This window comes from Chaetodon trifascialis, chromosome 3 (genome assembly GCF_039877785.1).
Source record: "Chaetodon trifascialis isolate fChaTrf1 chromosome 3, fChaTrf1.hap1, whole genome shotgun sequence".
NCBI classification, from domain to species: Eukaryota; Metazoa; Chordata; class Actinopteri; order Chaetodontiformes; family Chaetodontidae; genus Chaetodon; species Chaetodon trifascialis.
In genome coordinates, this window is record NC_092058.1 from 13937374 (window position 1) to 13960163 (window position 22790).

The following is a 22790-nucleotide window of genomic DNA, read 5'->3' on the forward strand; positions in this document are numbered from 1 at the left end:
AAAGCACATCATTGTTCTCATACCTTTTAAAGAACCTGGTTCTGAATTAGAACAGCATACAAATGTCTACAAGCATTTCATTTTCACTGATTCCTACAATGGACTAGGAAGTGTGCACTCGGAAGCAAGTCCGACTGATGACAAAGCATTTCCTACAGCATAATGTCAGGATGTACTGTTTAAAATGTCTCCAGTCACACTCATAAAAGGTCAAAATTATTTCATTTTTTCTCAATTTGAACTTTGTATCAAAAGCAAATCACTGATCAGTGATAACATTTTCATAAAATCAACCCCCATTTAGGATACTATATTTCAGAGTTAAAGGCAGGGTCCGCCACTCCAGGAGTGAGGGGTGGATTCAAACCGCCTACCTCTGCATGAGGCACTCAAAGGAAACGACACATGCATATAATCCTGTGTTACTGTACAGACTGAATTCCTTATTATAAAGACAAATGCAGCACTGTAGAGCAACAGCTGCTCTGTTGTATTTCTTACAAAGTAGCCAGTTAAGGAGTGTTTTCAGTCTGCAATGAGATTACAGCTTAATCTTTTTAGTTTTATTTAAGTTGCTGGAATCATTCATGTGGAAACACAGTGACACAATATAACCATATCATGACCGTACGACACCGCTGAGAGTTGATAAATGATAACACTGAGTTATAACCTAAACCTTTTCTGCTATACGTTCCACCACCGGCAGGTAAAGAAAAAGACAAGATCGCAGAAATCTTTGTTTTGTGCATGTCAGCACATTCAGTTTAATTACCATGGGGAGCGGAGAGAGAAGGGAGGTCGACATACAGGATTATTGGGGAAACTGAGGCGACAGGGAGCCGTCCCGGCCGCACACAGCACACACAACGTCACATTACATCACACGCTACATTTAGTCAGAACTTCTTCCCAGCCCGACATGGTAATGTTGATAACACTGGTTGTTGATATAAAGCACTCTAGGAAAATCAACAGAGGTTCACCAGCTGCACCCTAGACAAAGATGAGGTCCACACCTTTAGAAGATCTAGTTTAATGAACTACCTCAGCGGGGGATAAAACGCAGAAGACTTAAAAACAAGAGTTAGAAGGTCTCACAGAGAGGAAACAAGCAAAACAAAACACGGTTCACAGTTAAATCACTTCATTTGTTTTTTCACCACGTAAACCCTCAACTCATTGACTAGGATGCAGCTACTTCTTCTACAACGCAACAAAAATAAATAATGTGAACAATTAAACAACATCAAGGGGAAGAAGCTGTTTTTTTTCCTATCAATCTTGTTTAACTGTGAACATTTTGGAACAATGAGTATGAACAGTGATGGTTTAGAGCCTACAGCGCCTCAAGCTTCCCGTAGGCTTCTAAAGCAGACTAAGAACACAGTGTCAGAGTTTTCTCTAGTGCTTTTACAGACAACCAAACCTGATCGTCTAAACAGTGCCATCCAGGGTCTGTGCCAATGTGCTTGAGTTAGTCTGTTTGAGGTGCAAGTCACCTTCGATTTCCTGCTTGCCACACCTGTGGAAGACAAGTCACACGTAGGGTCACTGTTAATCAGCCTCCAGATATTCCTGCGTTTATGTGCGCTCGTGTTCGTTCAGTCTGAATGTGTTCAATTTAATTAACCTTTTCTGACATGCCCTCTTATTAAAACACAGTTTTATCAGAGAATTCTCCTTGAGCGCTCTGTTTACGTTCCAAAAACGAATTATCTCCCAAACATGCATCACTTCGTGAACGTGTCCAGAGCGCCAGTACGAGACAAACAACAAAAGAAACTTTATAATTGAGGAGTTTAAATAAGGCATTACTATTAAGACTGATTACTCGTTTTAATTACCAATGGAATGAAAGGCTTATTGTAAACAAAGCTACACACAAGCAAAGAGACGGTGTCTGTCAGTGTTTACCTAGAGACTGGTCCATTTCCTGTCCTTTCATTTGGCTGCTGGTCCAACTCGGAGAGCAATTTCAATATATTCAGTGCAGCCTGTGGAGGTGATGAACAGTACAGCTTACTGCAGCTCAACTGAGCACAAGCCTGTAAAAAGTACAGCTGTGTGGTGTTCATGGTCACCCTAAGATCTTTATTAGTCCCCCTCATGGTATGTTCTTGAAATAAAGTCAGAAAAATGGCTATTCTTTGAAGAGAGCGTGCTCGTGGAAAGCTTGTTTGGTTGGTACCGCAGCAGCTCATAAGGAGGAAATACAGTGACCTTTGAAGACTTCCCAAAATTTGACAGCCTGTGATATTGATTTGTTCTGTGCAAAGGCAGAGATACTGACTGTGGACAAAACAGGCCTTTATAATCCATTCACGAGCAATCCCTTCTTGCACAAATTGCAGCATATGACACATGTACATATATGAACAATACACGCACAGGTATTTTTACTGTTCATGTAACATCTTGTCACCAAGACAAACGTGTTCCAACTTCGCATGCAAGGACTGACACTGTAGAAGCTTATATGTTTGACGCGCTTGTTTTCAGCATTTTGTTCCTGTTAGTTATCCTTCATCAGCGACTGCCTGGGTCTTTCTGAGGCATCCAATTACTCCCACATTTATATTTTGTGGTTTTTGGCTGGTATATAGTCTCTCCTCTCACAGCTAATGTGGCTCACACACAATGTGATTCCTCTCTTTGCAGGACTTGACAGGTGCATTCTAGACATAACACTGTTAAAGAGAATGAACCTGCAGGGATAAACTTTGCAGATTAAGGAGAAAAAAGGCTCACCATATCATGACAGGATTCTACATCTTTTCCAATCCCATGACTGATGAGCGGTGGCTGGGAGGAGCAGTTAATCAGTGACACAAACTCATTCTTATTGTTTTTGGGGAAATCTTTATATTCCACCTGCAAACGAAAAAAAAATATTTTAATGAATACCTACACTTCTTGGTTTAAATCAATTGCATGTACACTACTGGCCTTATTGAGTTCATCAAAGCAGAACATGCCGTCGGTTACCTGCAGGCCCTGCACGGATGCAAGATAGCTGAGCTGTTCTGAAGGCCTGGTGAGGGGTCCGTGGGGCAGTTGGTTCATGTTATTTTTGTTCTTTAGGATAGTCTCAGCAGTCAGGGATGTCCCTGCGTAAAGCAGCTCATTGGCAATCATGGCAGTGATTGTGGCCTTGCCTGGGTTGGGGATAGCTCGACTGTAGTCCTTGGCCTGGGGTCCTTGGCAGGCTCCAACTGCTTGAGCCACCTCAGGGACCATGGGCAGGATACCTGCAGGTAGCTGCTGGTGGCTCAGGTAAGGCAGGCGGAAGTCCTCCTCCTTGGAACCTTCAAAGGAAAAGCACATTTATAAAGAGTATGTGAGCATAGCAGAAATAAGAAAATAAACGATACAATATGAGCATTGCCAAACATCTGAATCTAGTAGATCTACTGACACTTACCCAATGCCGCATCCTCTACAGAGCCGGGTTCAAAGAAGGTCACTTTGCGGCCATCACCAGGCTTTTTCATTGGGGTCTAAATATTACAAAAGACAGTAGATGTAATTGATGGAACATCAAAACTTTGTGTGCCATGTTTACAAGACTTGCTTGATGAGGGTGTAGCAGAACCTTTTCATCCGTTTTGAGTGCCGGTTTAGGGGGCTGAGGCTGAGGCACTTTATAACCCAAGAGCTCCAGCATTTTCTCTGCTGCGTTCCTCTTGGCCACCTTCTTACTAGGTCCCATTCCCTCTGCAGACTGACCGCACACCATCACCTGTACCAGAAAGCATGCAACAAACACTGATCAAAGAGCTCGCTGGGCGAGCAATTAACAAGCAAAGGCAGAGGAAAAGGGACACGGATGTCATGCTGTGCTGCCGGCATGCTTCAGTTGCTGTCAAATCACCTGCATGACAAACTCCCTGCGTCGAGGTAGACCCCTCTCTGTCACCATGCTGTACTCTGGTTCTTTCTCCTTCTTGGCCTGCTGGATCTGAGCCAGGCGGCTGATGGGATTCATTCCCTGACCGTATTCTGGGCTGGTTTGTAGCTGTTGGTGTGACAGGCTAGTTATCACTTTACGAAGACACTCAAGGTCTGTACTGATTGTTCTTTTTCCACTTGCTGGTTACATTACCTTGATGATGGATTTGGTTTTCTTCTTGATGCGTGGCAGCGTCTTTTCCACGCTGGGTATATGGGGCAGCCTCTTCAGCTCCCCCAGCACCGCTGCTGCTGCCAGCTTCTTGGCAATCTTCTTACTCTTTCCCTCGCCCTCTCCAGTGAACTCCCCGACTGTAACACACACTACAAAACTCTTCATGTGGGGAGGGCCTTCTTCCTTTAAAACCTGGAAAACAGCAGGGACAAATCATGATGCAGAGGAGCATTCGCGCTCTGTAATTAGACCTGTTAAGACTCTGGGGTATTGTAGACACATCTTAACTGATTAACATCAAAAGAAATGTAAGTAAAATGAATGAAAGTCACCTCAAAGTTGACAGGTAAGTTACGTTTAAGTGCAATTTCAAACACTTGACTGATTTCTGATTTGTTGAGGTTCTCCTCCTCGGGCTCTCCATTCATCTGTGAAGAGCAGAGAGCATATTACAGAAAGAAAATCAAAAACTGTGACTACTACTGCACCAAGGCTTTCGAGCACTATTTCACATTAAATGTGCACTTCTTTTCTCACCACTGGCAACTGTTGCAATATTGGCTCCTTGTGCAGCACTTTCAGGGCCTTGGCAGCAGCGTCGTGTTTTGCTAACTGCCGTGTGCGTCCCTTACCAAAAAACTGCTGGCCTCCGATGGAAAGCTCCATGTGGTATAGCATTGGTCCCACTGGAGGAAATGGATAGTAGTACCTGAAGACAAAAAAAGAGTCAATGGACCTATGATGCAAGAAATGATTCAAAAATAAGACAAACTGGAAGAACTTCCTCTTTTCTAATTTCCATCTGAAGGAAACTCACTGTTGCATAGAGCGCTGGTAAGGACCTGGAGCCCGGACATTGTAGTTGAAGTTTGGCGGTCTCATCCCTGGGTACGTGTCGATGGGTTTATACATAGGCTTTTTACCAAGCTTCATACATAGTGCATTTAACTCCATAGTGTGTGTCAAACCATCTGCTGTAAGGCCAACACAAACAAAGATAAAACCATATATGAGCGACTCTCCTCTGCAAAGCTTTAACGAGCTTTAAAAGGAGACTGCCACAGAGCCAGTGGGAGGAGCCCACCTGGGTTCTTGCCTGTGTTGCGGGGCGTCCTCACGGTGGGCTTGGGAAGTGTCGTCTCAGCGAGGGCAGACGCTGCAGCGGAATGCTGGGCTTTCTTGATGCTGGTCCCCTCTGCTTCCCAGTGCTGATCTCCCAGTGTGAGTCTAACTGAGAAAATCTAGCAGAGGCAGGAAACAAAGGAAATTCAGCGGTCTCCGTCACCAGCAGACTTTAGGGCAAAAGAAGACAACAGCTGAGATATAATCCCTCTGAACGTACCTTGGAGTGAGCTGGTCCTTGCTCACAAAGCAGCTTATACTCAGGTTGGATCTTATTGAAACGGGCTAACTCATTCACCAAACACATGGGGGTCTTCTCTTTAGGGTTTGCCATGTTAGATACTGGAACAAAACACATTTTTGATCAAAATCGTTTTAATGATTGAGCAAATAGACATGATTATGAACACAAAATGAAGAGCCTGTTCCAAACAGAAAATACACAGAGAGTCTGAGAAAGTCATAGAGCAGAGCTGGGGAACCTCAGCAGCTGTCTGTGTGAGTTGGCCTTCATGGTGGACATTACCATGTACCTCAAGCTCAGCCAGCTTCTCAGCTCCCTACTTTTAAATGTGAAATCATCTGAAATGAAGTTAAAGCTGTGGCAAATGCAACAGGAAAAGGGTAACATTTTGCACTTCCCTACTCTGCAAGTACAAAAGCCTGCTTTGACATCTGCACATGCTGCTGGAGGTGAACTCCAAAACTCCTTCAGGCATTTAGTGAGAGATTTCAGGACATGAAACTTGCTTTGCCAAAGAGAAGCAGTTCCAGTCAGTGCAGAGGTTAGTGTGATAATTGTGCTCAAAACAATTAAGTGTGGCCACCGGAAGGGACCATGGTCACCATGATACAATTTCTACGTCCCAAGAACCCCCCCAAAGGATGGCCTTACAACAATTGAAATGATCTTGATGAATACATTTAAAACAGATATGTGATATTTAAAACCACAAGCATTAGTGGCTAAACACAAGGTAGTACTTTACTTCACATGAAAAATAAATAAATAACTGCAACAAATAAATAAAACAAACCTGTGGTGGTAGTGTAGGGAGTGGCTGAGCCCGCGGGGAGAGCAGAGCTCCTGATTGGCTGGCTGGCGCTCTCCGAGGGTAGGGTGCCTGAGGCACAAGGGATGCTGTAGCCAGGTTGTGGCTGCCCCAGCTGCAGTGGGGCAGAGGCAGCAGGCATAGGGCTAGCCGGACACTGAAACTGGAGCTGGGACATCCTCGTTGGTCTAGCTTAGTCAGTCGTAGGCTGAGGTCAAGATAAGAACTTTGTAGTGCAGCAATGGTGAATGCCAACGTGGGAGGAACTATTTACTGAGGAGGTCTGAATGCAAGCTCTGCCTGGAAAAGTGAGAATATATGATCAGTAATGAAGATGTGCCAGTTTCTACATATTAAGAAAATGATACAATTTTCAATTCATCTAAAAAAATGTAACTGTTACTGGAGCCTTCAGCACCAAGTGGGCAGGACAAAGAGTACTGCCCAGACAGGCAGCCTATCACAGGTCTGACAGAGACAACCACATTCACATCTATGGACAATTTAGTATCCAATTCACTCAACCTGCACGTGTTTGCACTGTGGGTGAAAACCCCTGCAGAGATGAGGGAAACATAAAAATGTACACATAACGTCCCCAGTGCCTGGATCAGGTTTGAAACCGGCCCCTTCTTGCTGTGAGTCAACATTGTGAACCACTGAGCTTCACCCTCATATTCAACTTTCAACCTGGAAACATACTCTTTGCACCTATAAATCATGTGACAATCAAACTGAAAATATGCCCATATCAGTTGGACACAATAGTTTGATATTTGTCAAGTGCTAACAATATTAGGATAATAAACATTAAATGGAAAAAGAGTGTAGCAGTTTCACTGTCTGTTTGACACATTAATGGATCTTAAAAAAGTCCAATTCACTTGACAGAAGTGCAGAACAAGATGACATCTCTGGTAGCCAACTCTTAAGCATTAACATTTACCAAAGTCTCAAAATACTGTATACTTGGCCCTTATAGATGCACACCATAGGCAGTGATTTATGTATGGCCCCACACACCGGGCGACACCCTAATGTCAACATCATTTATCAGTCACAGCCAACAAGAAAGAGGACAACCAAACAACGCAACCAGATGGGCGACATGGACACTGAATGTGACGTGCTGACCACCACTGTTAGCTTGTCTTAAAATGTTTCCTCACCAACATTTTGCACGACCCTGGTTGTCAATTAGGGATGCGACTGATCCAAAAGCTATTTGTTCTCGTTCAAGGTGCACCGGTGGGGAGGTGTCCATCACAGTCTGGGTGTTGTGGGGCCCATGAAGCCTTCGCTGTGATTTAACGCAGCTAAAATACACATTCACTGATTTCAGCGTGTGCCTCATTCTGCTGAATATTGGCCACAAGCTAAATACCTTGTTCATGAAATGTCACTTTAAACATTTGCTCGTTTGTCACACCATAACAAAAGCTAGGGAACAGCGGTGAAGACGGAGCTTCAACCGCTTGCAAATATGCATACACGACAATGTCTCTCGCATCACCGGACTTGTGTCTTTCTTGATGATGTGACCGTATGTGTGAAAATGAGAACAGTACTGTCAGCAGGACATTAACTATCTCTAAATGACATCAGGCCGCCGGGTAGCTATAGGAGCTTTCCCAGTGGACCACGTTAACGTTAGCTAACTAGCTAATTACAATGGCAGCGATGGACATAATGGGACAACCTCTTTGAAAATTAACATGAACAATTAAAGAGCGGTAGCAATGATGTCTTCGGGAAGATGCACTCACAGCTTATTAGCAGCAGTACCTGACGCCAGTTTCTTTGCCAATTACACGTCTACGATTAATTTCCAGCTAGTCTGGGAACAGCCGGTGAATTTGCTAGCTAGCTAACCTCAACCCTCGATAAGTCAATGTACAAAGTAAACCTCACCTCGTCGTTCCTTTTGTTCAGTTTTTAATTACTCCATAGTACAAGTTTATTTACTAACTTTTGTTTTTGATAACGCCCAGTTTCAAAAGTCAGTCTATGTTAATTTTGTATCAAAATACCAGCGCTGAGGAGATGGACATTGGGAAAACAGGGCAAACACTAAAGAGAATGGCCCTATCTTGAGTCTTTTCAGGAAGTGACGTCATCAGACAGGAAGTACTTCCAAAATAATGCGGGATTTAGCGGATTGTGAAGATTGATCCCGTGTATCTCACCAGTACAACGCTAATTGCAACTGGGCAGGCACTAGCACAAAAGTAACACTTGCTGAGGTCTAATACAAGTCAAAAACACATGCAGTATAAACAGGATATCGTGAGTTTTATTTTGGTAGAATCAATAAGTCCAAAAAACACTGGGTTTGCAGCACAATTAATCCAGTCTGTAAAAAAAATGAAAAAACACACACACACACAGTGTAACTATCAAGCTCATCATTTTTGCTAATAAATATAAAATTCATGATCATGAATGACTATAAAATATTGCTTCTATGGCCTATAATCCTTCCTAAACTCCATAGCTTGAGGATAAGAGCAGTGAGTGAGCTGGTTATAGTGGTTAGTTTCCAACAGGTTACAGGTTGTGTGCCTGACAGAGGTTCAGAGAGTCTCTTAGCATCAGGTCACGCAGGCGCCACAGTGCATCTGCCATGGTGGTGTGGGCTCCTTTGCTCTTCAGCCAGTGAGCTGGCAGCCGGCTCTCCTGCTCTTTGGTCAGGTGAGCGTCACGCCTTTGAGCTGCAATGGAAACACAGGATTTTTGATTAAAGTACTTAACTGGTGAATAAAGTTTACTTTTGTGTTTCTCTCTTTGTTAAAACACAAAAAAAACAAGGAGGGACTTGAGCTGATTAATGTGCAATGCCAATTGCATTTAATGCTAATAAGAAAATGAACACAGCACTTTCCAGATTTATCTTTATACTTTGAAAAAACCTGCTTCTCTTGTTTGCTGTGCTTGATTTATGCAACAGTAATCACATTTCCAGTAACAGCAAACATTACTACATCATTTTCAAAGAGGCTCTAATATGATGAATAACTGAGACAGGAGCAAGTTAATTTATGAAGAAAAATGATGAGAAACACACTCAAATCTAATCAGATCATATTGGGCAAATCTGTGCTATAATATGAAGTTTCTGTACTGCCAATATTGTGTCCACAACAACGCTTCTACACACACATGCCCCAAATGAAAAGATGAGTTAGGGAACACCACCTTTGAGCGTTTGGTCCCACTTGCTGACGGTGCTAGACTCTGCATTCAAGCCCTCAATGTACTTCAAGTAGGCCTCTGAGTGGAGCACCCTCTGGGTCTTTGGTGGTGGGGCCACAAACATGGGAGTGGTGGGCTGCAGGTGTGAGGGCTGTCCCTGTCCTGGGTATGGTGGAGGAGCATGCGGTCCTGGGCTGAACATCCCAGGCTAAAATTGAACAACGACATAGATAAAATAGACTTTTTAGCATTTGGACAATATGTGTGGTACTGAATTCTAAAAATAACATGTTATATATGATAAATATGTATGGTATGTATCTAATAACAGGCCATGAGGAGTTTGTTTTCTACTTTTTTCCCCATCTTGTTGAATTCAGTGAAAACCATGGCTGCATGACTGAAGCAGAATACCAGTAATGATAAATTATGCAAAGAACAAAATGATTGTCAATATTTCTAACCAGAATTTAACATAAAGTTAAAAAGTATGTGAACTCGGGAGTATTTTCTAGAACAGGGCTCACCTGTTGCATAAAGTTTCCTGGTGCAGGACTTCCTGCCATACCATTCATTCCAGTGGCCATCATACCTGTAAAATGAGAATATTTTGCTTTTGTGCATTCTGTAACTGTGCTAAAACTTATGCTGGTGTATTTAATGTTAAGGTCTACAACAATGTTTTAGAATGACTTATGGAAATGTTAGTTTTTGAATATCAGTTGAATGTTAGTTGTTTGCTTTGTTTTCACATGCATTACATCTGTGAATGTGTGTGTGGATGCTGTATATTTTAGGTGTGGCGTGTGAGTACACTTTGAGAGAGACTGACGGACAGCAGAGAGCTTTGACTGCTCGGTGAGTACGTCAGGCTGTGCAGCCTGTGGACCAGGTAAACCCCTCCAGCAAGAGAGGCACGACTGGATGTGACTGAGCAGGTGTGGCTAGGACAGTGGCCCTTACCCTGATGAAGCATGCCAGGATACCCGGGCATACCTTGCTGGAGATGGTGAGGAGGCAGGTGGGGGCCCCCTGCAGGGTGAGGTGGCATTGGGGCCACACTCAACAAGCCCTCATTGGGGCCCTGCATGGGTATGTAAGGTGGGCCATAAGCTCCCATCATGCCTTGGGGAAGAGGGCGAGGAGAGGACAACATATCCATGCATAAGTGACATGCAGCCGACTCTAAAATAACATGCATTACTACTGCACACAGTGGCCCCTTTCACACATGTACCCGAAGCCGTAAGCGCTCTGGCAATTTTTGGTGGCTCTGGACAAGTAAGATGACGACACAGATGTCAAGAATGACCGCTTTGTGGTTGTATGCCTCCGCCAACCAATCCAGTTGCAGTTTACATCCATGTCTGTCCAGAGTCATGATATATGCAGGAATTTAATAAAAGGTTTTAAGTGTATTTTTTGGCAAAATGTAAGTCACTGCTAAATTGACATGTATGATTCCAGAGAATAATTTCCAGTGAGAAACATGCCGTCTTCATGCTGATACAGAGTGTCATCACATGGCACATCGACAAGCACCTGATCAATATCAGCAAAACCAGTGAGCTTGTGGTGAACTACAATGCTTCAGATGTGGATGTTGCTGCACAGGAGCTACAAAAACGTGGATACTACCCAAGATTAGTGTCACCAATTCAGCATCTGACCAAATGTGAAATATGGTCACAGTCTCTCCTTCTGTTCCTGAGCGTTACGGTGTTTAATGAAATTTAATAATGGCCAGAAAAAAGTGTTTTTTACAGAACATTATGATGTCACAATGAAGCTGACCTTTGGGATATAAAATGACATCACTTCATCATTTTAGCCTATTTGTATGAGGTTTTGTCATAATTAGTGTATGAATTCTTAAGTTATGGACAAAAACGTGTTTTGCAAGGTGCCCTTTGAACCTAATCAGTTCATCCGTCATCCGCCATTCAAGATGATGGGAGGCCTGACACTGAATTTCATTGTTTTAGAGACCAATGTGCGGATAATGAAAACTACTGCCAGCTGCTGGCGATGTTAAAGGTTCAATGTGCGAAAGGGGCAGACAACACAAATGGATCTGAGAATGTTAGCAGGCAAAAAACAAACATAAAAGTTAAATGAAATTTTAAAAAAAGTTATTCACGGTTAAAAGTCAGTCATGCAATGTCATGCAGTATCAGATATGAAGCTAGTGATAATAAAAACTATACATGTAAAACAAAGTGAAACAGCAGCAAAAGAAGAAAAATATTGCTTTAAGAATGTAGTTTTGAGATGAATACGTTAGAGGATTAAGGTTTTTAACAGTCCAGCCTCATTTCCCTGCTGTCTTGTCAAACACTCGTGCTGCCCCTGAGAGGGGTTACCTGACACAGGTGACATGGTCTGGTTTATCATTCCCATAGTGCTAGGCGAGGGCACCACTCCCATCAGTGCCCCTACAGGGGTACCTGCTCTAGGGGATGCTTGCTTCTGAGGTGGTCTCTCACGTTCTTGTTGCTCCACTATTTTGGCTGCACGTTCTGAAACAAACAAATCGCTTCTGTCTTTACTTCAGCTCACGTCAGACAACTTTCATGCGCAAGAGTCGCCTCTTCTCACCTTCGTACTCTGCTTTCTTGGGACCTTCCAGGTTCCTCCACTCAGTGCCCACGAGTCGACTCAGCTCCCCGAAGGAGAAGTCCGGGTGTCGAGCTTTGATCACTGCTCGCATTTCACTGCTGAACAAGATATAGCCACTCATGTTCATCTTCCTCTTGGCCCCTTCTTTCTTTGACAAGCCCTTCACCTTAGGAGTGGACTTGAAAAAAAGACACAAGATAGAAAACGAAGAGGTTTTGTGTTAATTTTAATATTAGTATGAGGGGTTTGACACCTTTGGACACAACACCTGGGCTTCTTGGGTTAAGGTCTTTGGAGGTGTATTGTTACCTGAGAGGGTATGTACGGCATGTTGTCCATATCACTTGCAAGTGGGGTTTGCATCTGAGGCATAGAAGGCATCTCTGGAGCCTCCTCCTCTTCGTCCATGTCTTCCATATCATCATCTGCATCCTCCATATCTGCCAGCTTAACTTCGAGCTCGTCTATCTTCTTGTCCAAAAAGGGCGATGCTTCCTTCTGTGGCACCATCAATTTCCTAAGTCAAGAGAAGACGAATAAAAATCCAGACTGGGAAAGAAATCGCATGAATCCGAATCAGCGCTCTGCATGACTGACCAACCTGAAATAGAAAATCTCATCCTCCACCACTTTGGAAGAGTACGAGAAGCGTTTCAGACCCTTGAATTTTTTCATCTGCTTCTCCGTCTCAATGTAGCGGCTCTCGCACAGCAGGACGTCGTCTTCTGACACTTCGGTGGGTCTGCATGACAGGTAGTCCTTAAAAGAGGACACCATGCATTTTCCTGGAGAGCAGACAGGAAGGACAAAACCTGTTTACTGACTGTTAAAGAGTAACTCAGCACGACGACAGCACGAGGCTTCACATGAAGAATGTGTAACTGTAGTGTCAATTTTAAAAAATGGCACGAGTGTGGGGTCATGCCAGACTATTTCTTGGCACCGAGTAGCGTGCCACTCCGGCGACAACTCCACCAAGTCAAAGCCAAGAAATAGTCATATCCATTAAATGCTCAATTGTCATTTCTACAATTTGTTTTTTGTACAGAGCAGACAAATGAGCTATAACATGTTAATTAGTGAGCTTTAGAGGTGCTGGTTGGTGGCTTGTGTCCCAGCTGGACAGAAACAGGCAAGCCATTTTGCCACTCTTTTTTTCCAGCCTTTATGCAAAGCTAAGCCAAGTGGAGGCTGGCTGTAGCTTCATACATAACAGACAGATATGAGAGTGGTATGAATCTTCTCATCTAACTAGCTGCCAGAAATCTAATGAGCTTATTTCCCACAATGGTAGAACTATCCCTTTAAGTGCATTACATGAAGGAGGAACTGGCTCACTGTGTGAACACACGTTCTAGGGAGATATCAAAGCAGTACCTATGACACAGGTCATGGGCAAGGTCTCCTCCAGATGGCTCAGAAACACTTCCCTCTTGTAGAACATCTTTGTGGGTTCGTGCTCCGTTTCCTCAGGGTGGATGAAGATGGGTCCAAAGAAGAAAGTAGTTCCATTCTGCACCCACAGCTTCTCTATCCTGCAGCCCAGTCAAGACAGCCACGTTTCCAACAGTCAATAATAACAGTACAGCACCAATGTCACATGAGACCCCATTTAAAGAGGAGGCCTTCTTCCACTATAGAGCACAATAACCTTTCACCCACCTGGCAACTCGGGGCTTTGACAGTCCATGTGACTGGATGTAAACACAGTCTCCCACTTTAAACCACATCTTGTTGTAGCGCAACTGTTCATAGTAGTGACAGCCGGGCTCAGCTCCGCTCATCTCCGTAGGGACATCCTCTCTCTCCTAAATGAACACACACACACACACACACACACACACACACACACACACACACACACACACACACACACACACACACACACACACACACACACACACACACACACACACACACACACACACACACACACACACACACACACACGACTCAGGTGTTTGTTCATATTGTGGCAAACAAATTTTCATACTTGGAGCGAACCACCATTACCCAGCTAATCCTTGTCAAGACATGCCTGCTGCTAATGAATCCCCTGTAGTTGAGGCCAATGCACTTTCTCATTTAGACCTGTACTCAAGCTCTATCCTTTACACCGAATTTGACCGGAGGGCTCGTGTCCTGATTCTGCAGGCCTTTTGGGATGAGGCTAAAGCGAGGTCAGAACTGAACTCTGATAACACCCCATTAACTCTACCTATAATTTGGTGTGTCCTTTTATTTGTTCTTATAGTGACCGGGTGTTCATAAAAATAAAATGGAAAGAAGGCACACAGGATCATAAGCAGTTCAGAGAAATTATGGGACTTATTGAGAGCAAATTGTGTCTTGTGAAGGACATAAATTATTTCATCTCTGGGTTGAAAAGAAAAAACTATACAGTGATTAACAAATTTATTAGACCACCACCCAAGCAAGTAAGGTTTATGCCACAGCTGCCCTAAATTAACAGCATTGGTAATTACCAAAATAATTTTTTTATGTTTCTGTAATGGTTAATACACCAATATGTAGAAGCTCTTTAATCAAAATGATATTTTCAATGCTAAAATAATAATTATTATTGTTATCCATGAATTTTCAAATTTAACGATTTACAAAAAAAATGAAAAAATAGTAAAGCACATTATTATTTCTTGATTAATATGACAAATTATAGTTATTTACTTGCATTCCTGAACAGAAAAATTAGTTTCAGTGGTTGAATGTTATGCTTGATTAATTTCTGACTTCTCAGGGAAGCCCAGTGAGCCGGCTCAAATTTGGGTTTAAAAAGGTGAATTCAGTCTGAAATTCCTAATTCCTGTTTAAAATGGTAAAACGTGGAGAGCTCACTGAAAATGAAAGAGTCCGTATTAAAGCACTTCATGATGCTGGATGGTCTCTGAGACAAACAGGGAAAGACATAAAGTGTTCTCACAGTGTGGTCAAGTGTGCTTTGGAGTCAACTGCCGAGACTGGTACTTACAAAATGCGCCAAGGAAGAGGCAGAAAACGAGAGTTAACTGAAGCAGATGTCACACCTCAAGATTTTAAGTACTAGAGACAGAAGGAAGACCACTGCTGATCTTCAGGCAGAGATGAATGCTTCTAGATCAGAGTCTGAGAAAGTCTCCAGAACGACCATAAGCAGACGGAACAAGGCTTAAAGGGAAGAATAGCTGCTAAGAAGACATTATTGAGGCCTGCAAACATCCAGAAACGCCTCAGATTTGCCAGGGAGCACAAACATTAGACTGTTGACGACTGGAAGAAGGTACTCTGGACAGGAATGCCAGCAAGAATGCAAGCTGTTATCAAGGCCAGATTGCATGTATACCACAAATGATGTACTGCCAAGTTCGAACCATAGAAAATACAGTGTCTCCTCACCTTGTCCACAAAACTGCCATCCGTATATGAAATCGTAAGTTTGTCCTGGTCAGGCTTGGCAAACATGGAAGCAACACGGACTACAGGCAGCGGCACCTCCCGAGGGACCAGCTTCACAGAACTTGCGGGCATGGCCCATATCTTGATCTTCTTGAACGACTTGCTCCTGGCAGTGTAGCGGGACTCACAGACGTACACGTCCTCGGCTCCGTAGCCCTCGGGTTGCATTTTGAAGTAATCCTGCAGCGAAAAGCCACAATTGGGTGAACAGACCCTTGTGCAAAAACTATTTTCTCTGTCTTTGAGTTTCTCTGGGTCGTCTTACCTTCACAAACATGACTACACATTTCCCCAGAACTTTACTGATCGACGCTTTATTATAGTAGTCACTCTTGAAGACCTCCTTTTCCAGAAACTTGCGTGTTGCCAGGTGGAAGGTTTCACTTGGTCTGTAGAACCAGCAGCCATAGAGCCACTTCTCACCTTCCCGCACAAGACAAGCACATGTTTAATATTCGATATTGTACACACATACGTGAATTGTGGTCAATTGATAATGATTTTTTTTTTTTTTTTTGCCAAAAAAGCGATGATCATGTCACCTGCTTCATCCTCCCACAGCCGTTCGATACAGACAATGTGTGGTTTCAGGTTTGGCTCTGATGGCTCCACATAGACGAAGTCCCCCACGTGGTAGGTGCTGTTTTCAAAGCTGCAGTCCTGACTGTACACTCGCTCTGTCTCCGACTGCCAGGCCTCTTCTGGCAGGTTCTCAGCTTTCCCGCCTTCTTTAGGTGAGAAATATATAATGACGTCAGATTAACACCACAGCAATGTTTGAGCATATCCTGTGTATCCTGCCAAAAGTTCACACACCTTTCTCCTGCTCCTCCTCCGTCTTTTGCTTGTCCTCCTCAATCTCTTTGGGAATCTTCTCCCTCTTTTCCTGCTCCACGTCGCTGTGCAGGTGTTTTAACGTGTAGTTGAGTGCAGTGGACAGCAGAATCTCTCCATTTTTGCATAGCTCGTCCCTGATCTTAATGAAAAACTGCTGTAGTTCCACTGCATCCTCAAATATCTCAGAGTCAGTCCTGCAAATGCAAAAAGAAAAATGACATTATGTAAACACTTTCAGGATGCATCTGCAATGCAATTTATAATAGAGAATATTACAGTTGGTCTGAAAGGCAGTTTACTACAATTTAAATATTATGCATAAAATGTTTTACATAATTTTGCACTGACTGCTTGTAAAACATGTACATGCTGATTTCTAAATCTGGACCCAACCCACCCACTGGGCATCATAACAACACATCATATAATCCAAACTGTGTTTGAAAACAGTACAAATAGAGTAAAAGTCTAAATTCTGAAGGGCTCTTGAAGTTAGCTGTAATCATTTTATACAGAACGTACACTGCAAAACGTACGTGAACCATAATTCTGTCAAAGTCTATGTATCAGAAAATGGTGCATGATAAAAAGATGTCATTGTGTTATTATTACATTTTCTTTCCTACTGATTCAAATTGTACAAGGATAACAATGAAAGACGATTTTAGTTTAAATGTAAAAGTCAGCAGACAACTGGATTAAGGCAGGCATGTCCAAACTGTTCCACAAAGGGCCGTGTGGCTGCAGGTTTTTCCTCCAACCAATCAAGAAAATGCAGTCTGACCAATTAGCTGTCTGAAGACTGAGATCAGCTGATGAAATGAGTCAAGTCTGGTGTGCTGCTGCTTGGTTGGAAAGAAAACAAAAATTCCTTTGTGGAATAGTTTGGACATGTCTGGATTAAGGTAACATTTCCCCATTTCACATACCAATATTATTGTCATCATTTGGGAAACAGCATGTCAGGCCTTTACAGAGAATGTTTCAAGGGTCAAAACGTTTTTTTTAATCTTATACAAAAAAATGTCAATATCATGCATCCAGTGTAAAAGGTCAATAGGCCATTTCAATGTTTTTTTGTCACTACACTGATCAATGCAAATACTTCACTTCATAGCTTCAGCTGATATACCTGTTTAGCCTCCTCGCCTTCTCCAGCACTTCGAACATGTGCTCCTGGAAGACGTCCAGTCTCCTGTAACGGCCACGGTCCACGTTCATCCTGATGACATCAAAGTTAAGCGGTGGCTTCTCGGGGTCGGTCGGATCCACAGCAGGAATCTCAGCCAGTGAGTCACTGTAGCATCGGCCCTCTTCATCCTGGTGGCCCAGCACGGACACAAACAGGTTCCTGATCAGCTCTCGCACCAGAGGTCCCACGGCAGGAGGTCCGGAGTCCTCGCCTCCTTCCTGCTGCTTGCGTGTCTCCAGCAGCACGCGGTGCAGCACCAGAGCGTCTCGATAGATCAGAGACTCTGGCTCATTGTACATGCAGGCGTTGTTGAACATGAGAGCAAAGTCTTCCACCAGAGCTTCAACGTCTTGGTAACGGCTGGCCGCCATATGGCTTCGCAGGCGCTCCATGTCGATGGGTTTCTTGATAGTGGCATAGTAGTCAGGTAACTCGGCACGAGACGGTAGGCGGAGGAAGATTGTGCTTAGGCGCCGACCTCGACGGTCAGTGAAGTTTCGCACAGCATCATACAGCTCGTTTAACCTCTGCTGGAGAGGCGTGAGGTATTTAGACTTCTTTGGAGAAACACCACTCTTTCCTAGATGAAGAAATAAATGTACCTTTGAGACAGAATTCTAAAACTAAAATGGGATAAAACACAGTTAAGGTCAAACTTACTTGGTTTCAGTTTGGGAGATCCCACATCTTCCTCTTCAGGCGGCGGTCCCAACTCCTTACGTTTGTCCTTCAGGATCTTCTCCAGAATATCAGCATCATTATACACCTATGTTAAGCCACCCCCCCAAAAAAATGGTCGCATCAGAAAAATAGAACCCAAGCCAAGACTGTTTTGAATTCTGTAACAGCAAAGACGAACATCACATATTTTACAATTAATGTTCTGTCTACCTGAGATCCCTCCTCATTGTAATGCCGGGCGTTACGGAACATCAACTTCATTTCGTCCATCAGAGCTTCCTCTGTGGCATAGCGTTCATTGCGGATGTTGTGCTCAATGGTCTTTAGGTCCATCGGTTCCAGGATGACTTTATAGTAGTCAGGGTAGTCCTTCTTGGATGGTTTGACCATGAACAGATCACACAGACGGCGGCTGGTGCCTGCCTCCCTGGCCTCAGTCACTGCAGCGTATAAGGCTTTCATTCGGTTCTTTTTGACATTTTTCTTGTGGCTTGAAAAGAATCAAAGCAGAATATGAATGAGTTCCGGTGGCAACACCAGGACACCAAACAAGGCTTCAGGAATCGTGTATTTTGTTGTGTTGTTAACAAGCAAACTACAAATTCTTCATGTTTAAGAGAAAGAGCAATGGATATACAGTGTCATGAGAAAAACACGTACCTTTTCCTCTTGATGCTCCCTGCATCAGATGATAGAATGCTGTCTCCATCCTCATCGTCTCTCCTCAGAAGTTCCCTCTTTTTTGCCTATTCAAACAGATGGATCAACTGACTGGAGGATACCTCAGTTCACAATTCCACTCACAGGGTTATTTCTGCAAGATGCTTCATGATCGGTTTCAAATTACAGCTGGTTTCTTTCATTTGTGGCCTAACTAGAGTGAAGACATCCTGCAGCATAACCTGGCATAAAAAAAACAAAAACAAGCAGAGGTCCTCACCTGCATAATCTGCTGAAGCCTAAAGGCCCGTTTGTAAATGCTTGAGTTAGGCATGTTGTAGCGCTTTGCATTCTCAAACATCAGAGTGAGGTCGGCATCCATCTGTTCCACACTTTCATACTCGCCATTCTTCATCTTTGCTCTGGAAAATAAACAGATTATCAAGGACTTCAATTTCTCTTAGAAACTGTCAATCTACCACACCAGAGGGTGCAGTTAAAAATGTTAACCAATGAAGCCTATCGCTAACTATTTAATCTAATCCAACCGATTGATCACTCCTTACCTGATCTGCTGCAGAGCGATGGGCTGTTTGATCTGCTGATAATAGTCTGGATATTCCCTGCGGGAGGGCAGGTGCTGGAATGGCTCAGAGAAGACCTGGCCCTGGTTGTTCCTGGCCCCCCTCACGGCTTCATACAGCTGGAAGATTGGGTTGCTCATTTCCATGCTAGAACTCTGACTCTCAGCCTCTGACTCTCCCTCGTCATAGCACACAGACCCTGAAAACAATAACATGGCAAAAAGTTATTTTTATCAGCACAAAAACAAGGTTAATTTCTCTTCTGCCTAAAGGGCTGATGCTTACCAGAGAGCACAGGGTCATCCTCACTCTCTGAGCCATACTGAAGAGCTACGCTGACGCCAGAGAGTCGATCCCCCTGGCCAGACCTGCGATTTCTGAATAGTAAAAGACACAAGATATACACCATGTAGACTGGTTTTCTGACAGGGAGTAATTTGCTGATTGCATTTGAAACAAAAACAACACACTAAAAACTAAACAACATGTCATTTAATACCTGATGCGAAGACTAGATTTAGTGGGTTCAGCATGTTCAAGTTCAGTCTTCCGCTGGATGAAGACTTTCTTTATGGTGTTTGCATCCTGTACAACAAGAGAACGACTGTTAAGATTTGGGAAGGTGCATCTTACCAAAAAATAAATAGTAAGTAAGAAACGTAAGTTACCTTGAAAACCTGAGATCCTGGTTCATTGTATGTTTTGGCATTTTTGGCCATCAGGTCAATGTCCTTAGCCATAGCATTGACACTTTTGTAGTATCCAATCTATGAAAGTAAGGCGAATTTGTGCTTGTTATAATAAAACATTATGAAGTTCAGAAATCAGTTAATTTTAAAGAAATGGATGCACAATAAAGCATATCATCACTACCTGTATTCTCTGAGCGATCGTTCTCAGATCTATTGGCTCCTTTATAATGGCATAGTAGTCTGGGTAATGCTAGGAAAGACAGACAGGCCAGGAAACGTCACACGTGTGCAACAATTTTGACGACCATAACTATTTGAAATCCAAAAAGCTGTTCAAGGACTTACCACTTTGGAAGGCAATTTCTGGAACAGCTCACTGACCAGACGCCCTGAGGGATCAGCGTGTGACACCACGGCCTCCAAGAGTTGCTCCAACACCTCCTTCAAACTGCCAGTTGAGGTCTAAAAGATAAACATGCATGAATTAATTCTCCTGTGTGTTGCATTAAATAAGACACTACCCTTATTTTTAACAATGCTACCCCCATATGTGATTCTCATAGGTGGCAGTCATGCAAGCAGGGGAGGCACCTCAATGGCACATTTAATGAGGAAAAGATCTTACCTCATCCTCAGTTGACATTCCTGGATTATCCATCATATCATCGGCATCTTCTTCATCCTCATCTCCATCCCCAGGTTGCACAAACTCAGTCCTTGTTTGCAAATACACCTGCCACAACCTGCATGCAGCTTGATACTCCTCACTGTCACTCTGAAGTGTTGAACATGAAAATGAACATGGAATTATTATGGGAACATGGAAACCACACTGAGATACTGTAGCAGTACTTTTTCCTCCCTACCTTGTAGAACGATTTGGCATTGTTGAACATGAGCTGGAAGTCTGCAGTAAGCTGCTCCACTTCAGTATAATCTTCTGATTTCAGTTTATACTGAATTTTTGTCATATCAATTGGCTGGGACACCACTTCATAGTAGTCAGGCTGATTCCTGAAAAAGAACAAGAGATCAGACATCACTGTTATCTCCTTATGTCTGAATGAGATGCCCAGCAAGACCCACATACCATTCAGACCGTCAAGTCTCAATAAGATGTGTACATTTTATAATGTATGGTATTCACGTTAACTGCAAAAGGAATCTCGGACAGGTCCATCCACAAATTACTACCAATTTTAATATTTACTCTGGTCTTTGTGTAACAATACCTTCTCTTTGGTACCCTTAGGAAAACTTCACAAAGTTGCCTCCCTTGTTCATCTTTGTGGTCCCTGACAGCATTGAATAGCTCATGGCATACAGCAATCTGGAAGGAACAATTCACGTTAATCAAATTCATAATATCTGTTGAAGTGTCTAGTAATACACACACATCACATAAAAACACGGCAGAAACATACACGTGCTGACGCAAATAAAGCATCCAATACAACAGGTACATTTGACGTTACCGTGTCAACAGGAGGAACATTAGAGATTCTTCTTCTTTTTCTGCCACTTCCAGGAGTGGAGGAGGAGGTATCATCGAGATCACCCCCTCCGCTCACACTGCTGGAGGGTGAAGTGGCTCTTCTCCTCTTGGAGCTCGCAGACATCGCTGGTTGGTTTAACAACAGGCTAGCCCGCTAGCTGCAAAAAAACAGAAAAGAGGCTAAAAACTTGCGGTGGCTTTGGGCTTAATTTACACGCAGTTATCTTAAGTTACAGTGGATATCGGTGGCGCATCGCGCAATTCACAACAAAACAAGAGCAAACTCAACGGGTTAGCTTTAGCACCGTTTGGATGTATGAAACAAAGCAAACAGACGATCGGCTGTTAGCATGTTATCCTAGCTGTCTTTCCGCTTCCCTACCAAAACAGTCAAGCCAATTATTTATATCTAAGTCATCAGGAAACGCACACAAACTCAATCAAATAAACACAGAAATAAACTGACATCTGAAGATGAAGCTTACCCAAAACTCAGCAAAGTTTGCCGTAATTCCCTGAGCAAAAATGTTTAAAGGCTAGCTGGCTAGCTAGTACTGTTTGAAAACTCCTGCCCGGAAGTTGAGGTTGTATTGTGTTTGTGTGTAGATAAGGAAAGCGCCACCTGAGGCGGTGCTGCCCCCTCCAGTATAGGAATAGTAACGCAGGCAATAGAACGCGCTAGACAAGCCACACAGACAGCAAACAATATTAATAAATGTTTTATTTTAGTTCGTTTTAATCCTGTTCAGCCAAGTAAAGCAGCTGTGTTGAAAAGTGCTACATAATTACAGCTTTCTATTATCATTTCTTGTAATATTAATAGGCCCACAAGTCTACAAGAGTGCTCCTAATTTTTATACAGCAGTGTAAATTTGTTGGGGTCAGATTTTACAATTGGCTACACAACAATAATGATAACCTGTGTATACCAGTGTATAGAGTGAGGACCTAGGATGAAACAAGGTCTATGTTGGCCTAAAAACATGCAGTAAAACAAAACACCTGACCAGATCAGTAATAGTCATATTAATATATCATTTATCAAAAGTGAACAAAGAAAAACTTCAGATGACTGGAGCTAGGGG

General features: G+C 43.1%; 2 protein-coding genes across 12 annotated transcripts; both read right to left on the bottom strand.

Annotated features, from left to right (window-relative positions):
• Window positions 1–738: 738 nt before the first annotated feature.
• stau1 (staufen double-stranded RNA binding protein 1) lies at window positions 739–8401 on the bottom strand. Of its 6 annotated transcripts, none has more exons than XM_070958733.1 (15): window positions 8212–8401; window positions 6286–6600; window positions 5469–5590; window positions 5223–5367; window positions 4944–5100; window positions 4664–4835; window positions 4459–4554; window positions 4106–4318; window positions 3875–4018; window positions 3596–3742; window positions 3425–3500; window positions 2989–3308; window positions 2752–2874; window positions 1918–1997; window positions 739–1525 (listed from the first exon to the last, which is right to left on the bottom strand). In XM_070958733.1, the coding sequence occupies exons 2-15, from the start codon at window positions 6476–6478 to the stop codon at window positions 1438–1440; spliced, it is 2076 nt and encodes a 691-aa protein (XP_070814834.1). In that variant the 5' UTR covers window positions 6479–6600; window positions 8212–8401; the 3' UTR covers window positions 739–1437. The 6 variants fall into 6 exon arrangements, with proteins under 6 accessions (XP_070814834.1, XP_070814831.1, XP_070814835.1 ...); XM_070958730.1 differs by having other exon boundaries at window positions 5211–5367; window positions 8212–8392; XM_070958734.1 differs by having other exon boundaries at window positions 6286–6596; window positions 8212–8381.
• A 171-nt stretch (window positions 8402–8572) lies between these two features.
• On the bottom strand, window positions 8573–22297 carry pbrm1l (polybromo 1, like). 6 transcript variants are annotated; one of them, XM_070959633.1, is made up of 30 exons: window positions 22191–22292; window positions 21686–21863; window positions 21443–21540; window positions 21077–21224; window positions 20836–20985; window positions 20556–20672; window positions 20392–20460; window positions 20187–20285; window positions 20018–20103; window positions 19804–19895; window positions 19501–19717; window positions 19215–19356; window positions 18935–19020; window positions 18485–18764; window positions 18254–18359; window positions 17534–18173; window positions 16381–16595; window positions 16107–16292; window positions 15830–15987; window positions 15505–15744; window positions 13774–13919; window positions 13489–13646; window positions 12713–12896; window positions 12421–12628; window positions 12091–12289; window positions 11940–12011; window positions 10456–10617; window positions 10020–10084; window positions 9496–9700; window positions 8576–9011 (listed from the first exon to the last, which is right to left on the bottom strand). In XM_070959633.1, the coding sequence occupies exons 2-30, from the start codon at window positions 21827–21829 to the stop codon at window positions 8848–8850; spliced, it is 4836 nt and encodes a 1611-aa protein (XP_070815734.1). In that variant the 5' UTR covers window positions 21830–21863; window positions 22191–22292; the 3' UTR covers window positions 8576–8847. The 6 variants fall into 6 exon arrangements, with proteins under 6 accessions (XP_070815737.1, XP_070815734.1, XP_070815732.1 ...); XM_070959631.1 differs by having other exon boundaries at window positions 11856–12011; XM_070959632.1 differs by having other exon boundaries at window positions 11856–12011; window positions 16107–16289; window positions 22191–22290.
• Window positions 22298–22790: the final 493 nt, after the last annotated feature.

Excerpts from the sequence above, each read along its gene's own strand:
- stau1 (XM_070958730.1), bottom strand. The coding sequence starts at position 6,478 with ATGTCCCAGCTCCAGTTTCAGTGTCCGGCTAGCCCTATGCCTGCTGCC. Across the intron at positions 5,101-5,210 it reads CAACACAGGCAAGAACCCAG|CAGATGGTTTGACACACACT; the intron begins GTGGGCTCCTCC and ends TTGGCCTTACAG. Across the intron at positions 2,875-2,988 it reads CATCCGTGCAGGGCCTGCAG|GTGGAATATAAAGATTTCCC; the intron begins GTAACCGACGGC and ends TTTCGTTTGCAG.
- pbrm1l (XM_070959631.1), bottom strand. The coding sequence starts at position 21,829 with ATGTCTGCGAGCTCCAAGAGGAGAAGAGCCACTTCACCCTCCAGCAGT. Across the intron at positions 19,357-19,500 it reads ATCGCTCTGCAGCAGATCAG|AGCAAAGATGAAGAATGGCG; the intron begins GTAAGGAGTGAT and ends TTTATTTTCCAG. Across the intron at positions 12,629-12,712 it reads GATGAGATTTTCTATTTCAG|GAAATTGATGGTGCCACAGA; the intron begins GTTGGTCAGTCA and ends CTCTTGACTTAG.